General features: G+C 50.9%; 1 protein-coding gene across 1 annotated transcript; it reads left to right on the top strand.

Annotated features, from left to right (window-relative positions):
- The first annotated feature begins 2,335 nt into the window (after positions 1-2,335).
- On the top strand, positions 2,336-6,102 carry LOC131279553 (putative spermatogenesis-associated protein 31C2). Its single transcript, XM_058302833.1, has 4 exons — positions 2,336-2,521; positions 3,168-3,225; positions 3,784-3,844; positions 4,106-6,102. Exons 1-4 carry the CDS (start codon positions 2,336-2,338, stop codon positions 4,512-4,514), a joined length of 714 nt encoding a protein of 237 aa, XP_058158816.1. The 3' UTR covers positions 4,515-6,102.
- Positions 6,103-6,396: the final 294 nt, after the last annotated feature.

The raw sequence follows: 6,396 nt of genomic DNA, 5'->3' as shown, positions 1-6,396 counted from the left end.
TCACTGCAGAACACCCCACACAAATGAACAGCTGGGTCATGCTTTGGCCTGTTGGGTGCTGCTGATTTACAGACCTTGGTGTCTATGTCTTGCTGAAAGAAATTCCACTTCAACATGGACCAAAGACATTTGTTCGTACCCCCAGTGTGTTCGTCATGCTTCAGCAAAGCAGAACTTGTTTCTCAAGCACTGGCCTGGTTTAATTTGCTACCCACTCTAGCCCAATGAGTTGCAGCAGACTTACCCTTGTCCTCTTGTGTTCTCTCAGCAAGCACTCACTGGGCAGCCACTACAGGTAAGGAAGTCCTGCAGGGTAGACAGAGGTGAATTCACTTTTTAAAATAAATTTACAGAAATGTTGCCTGTCTCCCAGAACTCACCATCTAGAAGAAAAGTCAGGCACATACCAAGAGGAGGCAAATTCTTCAGCAGAAATTATAGGAGGGCATAGAAGAATGACTGAGGAGAGATGAGCTTTTCAGGGCTCTCAGAGCTCTCAGAAGAGCTATTTCCCCTGGACCTCGCATCGTGATTGAGACAAAACAGAGCTGGCAAGAAGGGGGAGAATGAGAAAGTACAACCTGGGCCAAGTGGGGTGAAAAATGAGTCACACTTTCACAAATTGGGGTGACAGAGAGACAGTGACAGAGAATTAACAAGCATCCCCCAAAGCACCCAGAGTACAGTTCTCTATAAGCCATCAACTCAGGAGAGCCAGGATATTGATGAGTTGGGAAAAGGTGAGATTTAGGTGGACACTGGTATCTGAGGTCAAAGAGTATATGGGCAGTGGAGAAGAATCTGGTTTGACTTCCTTAAGTGTGGATATCTCTAAAATCCTTTAACAAACACTAAAATAATATATATAGACTTACATCCTATACCTATAGCAAACAACTGCATAGCACATACTAAGTGAGTTTTTTAAATCATTACCATGAAGATAGCTGGTTTAGTTCCTTGGCTGCTAAAACAAATACCGTACAATGGGTTGGCTTACCAACAGGAATTTACTGGCTCACACTTTCAGAGGCTGGAAGGCTGCCTTCCTCCTAGGACTGGTGTCTTCTGGCTGAAGGGCAGTCTTTGGAGCGCCTTGGCTTTCCTTTCACATGGCAATGCACATAGCGGCCTCTTCTCCTTCCTCTTCTAGTTTCATTGACTTCCAGCTTCTGACTACTCCCCATGGCGTCTCTCTGGCCTTCTCTATAAAGCCACCACCAACAGGCTTAAGACCCATCTTGACTCCTTTGAGCCACACCTTACCTGAAGGAGCCTCATAAAATGGTCCTATTTACAATAGGCTCACACCACCAGGAATGGATTAAGAAATGTTTGACTCATAGATTTGAAAATACTGAATTGTTTTGTCAGAGGGTATGTGTGAGGGAAGCGGACTTGGCCCAGTGGTTAGGGCATCCGTCTACCACATGGGAGGTCCACAGTTCAAACCCCGGACCTCCTTGACCCATGTGGAGCTGGCCCATGTGCAGTGCTGATGCATGCAAGGAGTGCTGTGCCACGCAGGGGTGTCCCCCACGTGGGGGAGCCCCACGCGCAGGGAGTGCACCCTGTAGGGAGAGCCACCCAGGGTGAAAGAGAGTGCAGCCTGCCCAGGAATGGTGCTGCCCACACTTCCCGTGCTGCTGACGACAACAGAAGTAGACAAAGAGACAAGACGCAGCAAAGAGACACAGAGAACAGACAACCGGGGAAGGGGGGAATTAAATAAATAAATAATTCTTTAAAAAAGAAAAAGAGGGTATGTGTGTGTGTGTTCATACAGAATATTTCAAAAACTTTTGAGTTTAACTTTTGTTAATTTCGGAATCAAAAGTGCTAGAAACTTTTTTTTAAAAAATATCCTCTGGCGGTTGAATTTTTCAATTTGTTTTATACTGATTTAGCTTTGCAATCTTTTAATAATAAATTATCAATTTAGTTTTTGTACAAGCTCCCCTGCTTGAAGATGGCAAAGGTTGATTGAAACAAAAAATTTTTAATTTTCAAAGGTTATGAAATTGGTGGCACTCAAGCCAACAGATAAAGGACACCAGGCAGCAATGGGGTTTATCTGGGTTTCAAGTGGAATCACCTGAAAATTGTACTAAGGTTCATCGATGACTAGAGGGTAAGGCTGGAAGCCCCAGAGGAGGGCAGAGGGATCTAGAATGTGGGAGTAGAGGGGTTGGGGGGAGGGGCTGTCAGCCTTGCTCTTCCCTTCCCCCACCCTCAGGAGCCCATTGTGATGAAGTCACAGCTTTGTGATGTGGGCCTGGAGCTTTAGTCCAGAGCTCATTCTTGCTGCCCAGTTACCAGCAGTGCTATTCAGATGATGGAGAATTATCTCCTACCTTTAGAAAAACTTAATGCTGCTTGGCTGAGCTCCAGTTCCAATTCCTGGCTCATTGATATCATCCTCGCCCTCCTGTGTGGCGTGGGGCTCTTCTTCCTGCTACTCCCCTGTCTCCCGAGTAACCCGTCTTCATCACCCCTTAAGGAAAGAAGACCCCTCAAAAAGGTAAGGAATCCTCAGCCCGAACACAACAGAGGAGTCTACGTCTCTCCTCCTATTTCCACTTTCCTAAATCAACCAGAGAGACTTGTAAGATGGGAAATCTCAGGAAAGACAGCATCTCCTTTCTAGGGACGGGCCAGGCCAGGAGTTAGAGTGGGCATGAGGATTTTATGTGAAGGTCTCAGGCCAGCTCTCTGGGTGTGGTAGTGATCTCCAGGACAACATCTGAAATGCAATGGCCCAGATAATGATGGGACTCCTAAGAGGGTCCTGGATTGCTGCAGGATCAGAGCCCTCAGCCCCGGGTCACTCATCACCTTCCCCTGACAGGTGTCTCCTCTGCACAGGGACTGATGGATAGAGCACTGCAGAAAGCTTATGATCTGATGCTGCTTGGAAAGCAGAATCCCACATGATAGAGGCTAGATGTGCCTGTAGGTCTGGGGTGTGTCCCCTTCTTAAAATCCATTGTGGATCTCACAAAATTCTTTGCCTCACTCAAAGATGGAAAACAAGTATTTTTAACCACTGTAGAAATGAATAAGCAGACAAACCAGAGCTCTTTTAGTTAAAAGCAGCTGGGTGTGTCATTCGTGGGTCTTGAGAGGGGAGAACTGGCCCAGCCCCTCATTCCCTTCTTGTCTCTCAGCCTCATGTGGAGACACGGGGGAGGAGCAGGAGGCGGAGGAGAAGTGGCACTCTGAGAGGTAAGCTCTGCCTGCCCAGCCCTGAGCCCCCCTCAGCCTCCATGGTGCCATCCCGAGGCTGGGGTCAGGCGTGGAGGATGTCAGGGGCTACAGCCCACCCCTCTGAGGAGGGAGCTCTCAGGGAGACTCCTGGGAGGAACCCCAAGACCAGGGTCCTTGTCAGATCCCTGTGGGGCACTCGGGTGGGAAGAAGCAGTGACGGCCTGGGCCATGGTGCTGCCCAGGGGGGGCGGGGGGTGCAGTGATGGGAAACCGGCTGGGCTGGAGGTGGAGCACCCAGGTCCAGCTGAGGATGAGCAGTTGAACTTCCCTAAGGCTCAGATTCCTCCCTGAGATGTCGCAGGGGATAACGGCTGAGGGATCACTTTGTAAATGAAGAGCATTTCCAATACCTGAGCCCTGCCATGGCCATCATGGATGGAGTGACCTTGTCACAGATGCCTGGGCTCCAGAGTCTAACGCCCGATGGCCTCCCCTAAAGGGACATTCCCTTCAGCCTCCTGTAAGGCCCTTAAGCCCCTCCCTTCATGGCCTGTAACCCAGAGCCCTGATTTCCAGCCTGCAGAGAAAGCCTGCAAGCATTAAAGGAGACTCGGGACCTGGTCCTGCTTCTGAAAACGTGAGTAACCTTTCCTTCTCTCCTGCCTTGCTCTTCTTATCAGCCCCAATGCAACCCAAGGGCAATAGGGTGGGCTGGGGCTGATAAAGGAGGGAAGCCCATGGGGACAGAGCAAGGCAGAAGGCCCCTGGGTGTGGGATGGCAGGACGTGGTGAGCCGGGTGTGGGGAGCGGAGGGCCCTGTGCCTTGGGGGCTCCCCCTCTGCCTGGCTTGCCTGGCTCTTCTGCTCCTGGCTACATCTGGTGCTTCCTGTCCCTGCAGCCACCTGGAGCAGGTCCCCAAGCAGGGCGACTTTCATCAACTCTCACATCAAGACCCCTCTGGTGAGGTGCATGAAATGGAGCCTGCTGAAGCCCCTCTCCCACCAGAGGAGCTCGGGGACAACGCTGCTCCCACCGTGCCCCCTTTGGCTCCCACAGTTCCCCTGACCGAGCCCCCTCTGCCTCTAGCCACCACCCTGTCACTGCACCCAACGACCCCCTCAGTGCCTCTTTCACACTCATCCCCAAGTGCTTCTCAACCACCACTGGTTCTAGACCATCACTCACACCAACCGGTTGCACCTTTCCTTCCTGTAACACATGCTTCTCTCGTTAGCCTGCCCTCAGCCTCCAACCTCCTTCTCTGCTCCACCGCTGCTGGACTCCACCTTGCCTCTTTCTCCATGTAACTCCATTTCATCCCCACTGGGCAGGTCCCTTGATAACTCCTGGCTGTCTGCTTCTATGCCAGCAATCCCGGGCCTTGCTCACTCAAGCTGCCCCAGCCCAGCCTTGCCCTGGTGGTGGGCAGCTGCCAGGGCCCTGTTATCCCCCACCTCAGCACACTCCACATTCCAGCAGGAGCAGCTTTCCCACCACTCATGAAGGGCTTCTTTCTGGGGAGGCCCCATTAACAGGCAGGTAGAAGTTGGTGGCCCCTCTTTCCTCAACCCTGAAAGCCAAAAGCTCCTGAACTACAAACCGCAAAGAGAGTGGAATTGAGGATGTGGAAGGAAAATGAAAAGAAGGGACCAGACTACCATCTGAATTCTTTAGGGAATGTGCTAAAGTCACTTGGTGCTGAGCAGGACAACACAGTTGCCCTACCTCTCTGGAGCAGCAAAGACAAACCAGAGCAGCTACCCAGTCCTGAGATGCCCCCACATCCTGAGACCCTGAGGGCCAATTTAGAGCAGAAATTTAGCCAGTTCTTCTGGGGCCTCCCCTTTCTGCACAGCAAGTCTCTGGTGGCTAGTGTCCAGGTTCCTGGTTCTGTTTTATTCAATGGAATCTCTAGGGTCTTAGCAATTCAAACGCAGGCTGAGGAAGTCACACTTCGTTCACAACCCCAGCCCTTGCTAAATTACATTGTTCAACCCCGACTCTCGATTCCAACCGTGCCCCGATCCCAGGTCCCACTTACGGCTCAAGTCCATTTACAGCCACAACCTCTGGTCCATCTCCAATCCCCTTTCCCAGTCCTACTGCGGTCCACACCCCAGATTGTTTCCTGTGGAGAATTACGGCCAACCTCCAGGAACGTGCCACAATCCCTCGGCCCAAGTGCTCTTCAAAACCTGGAATACCACCTTGTGAAGAAACAACTGGAAAGGTGGAGGGCTTTACCCCTTGTGGTCAAGAGATCTCAGAAAGCCTTTAGTTCTCTCACTTCCAGCTTTCCCCAGGGGACCCAGGCCTCCCAGGCCTCCCAGACCATCTTCATCCTTCCTGGGGATTTTCCTCTCAATCCTGATATTCGAAAGCGACTGGAGCAACACCTTCAGAAAAGGCTCATCCAACAGCAGAGTGGCCTGCCCCGTAGGATCCACCATGTGACTCTGGGACAGATGCAGCCTCAGAGAAAATCACCAGGGATCTGTCCTGAACCATCTCAGCCCTCTGTATGTGAACGGCAAAGTAGCAAGAACATAAAGAAGGTGAGATCCAGCAACTTAGGAAACTTCCGATTGTTCGGCTCAGCAAACTTCCTTTCGCAAACTTCCAGCTAGGGAAGGGCCCAAAGGCAGACCTGGGGCAGAGTCTGGGGAGGGTCTCAAAATATAATGCATATCAGCAATCAGAGAGCTGTGAGAGGGACTCTGCCCAAAGGTCAAAACTTGAGCTGAAGAAACACTCAGAGAGTGATTCAGGAAATGATTCTGCAAAGGACCCAGATGAGAAACAAATAAAAAATTACCTCAAAGCCCATGTGGACAGGAAGTTGGGGCAGATCAGTGAGGGAAGAATCCCCATGCAAGTGCATTGTTCCTGGTTGTCTACCAGCCACGCCTTGCTCAAGTCTGACACCCAGGTGGAAACCAGTAATCTGGTATCCTCAAAGGGTCAGAAATATTGCATAAACACCTCCCAGGAGGTTTCCTTCCTCAGTATAAATACACGAAAGGTGCTGGAAGCACATATTAAAAAGTTTTGGGTGCAGCACAGGTGGGGCCTACTTCTCAAAATATTTGAGGCCATAAAACTCTTTAAGTTGAGGAAGGCCCAGGCCCGGCGCCTTCAGAAGTCACCCTTTCCCACCTCACCCATCCATAAATCTGGTGCCAGGATAGC

The sequence above is a fragment of the Dasypus novemcinctus genome, chromosome 8 (genome assembly GCF_030445035.2).
Source record: "Dasypus novemcinctus isolate mDasNov1 chromosome 8, mDasNov1.1.hap2, whole genome shotgun sequence".
Classification (NCBI taxonomy): domain Eukaryota; kingdom Metazoa; phylum Chordata; class Mammalia; order Cingulata; family Dasypodidae; genus Dasypus; species Dasypus novemcinctus.
Note: the sequence above shows the minus strand (reverse complement) of the source record. Positions and strands in the feature narration are given on the sequence as shown.

What these genes read in the sequence shown, in the direction of transcription:
- LOC131279553 (XM_058302833.1), top strand. Translation starts at nt 2,336, where the DNA reads ATGGAGAATTATCTCCTACCTTTAGAAAAACTTAATGCTGCTTGGCTG. An exon ending in AAAGAAGACCCCTCAAAAAG is followed by an intron (nt 2,522 to 3,167) that starts GTAAGGAATCCT and finishes CTTGTCTCTCAG; the next exon opens with CCTCATGTGGAGACACGGGG. An exon ending in GAGAAGTGGCACTCTGAGAG is followed by an intron (nt 3,226 to 3,783) that starts GTAAGCTCTGCC and finishes CCTGATTTCCAG; the next exon opens with CCTGCAGAGAAAGCCTGCAA.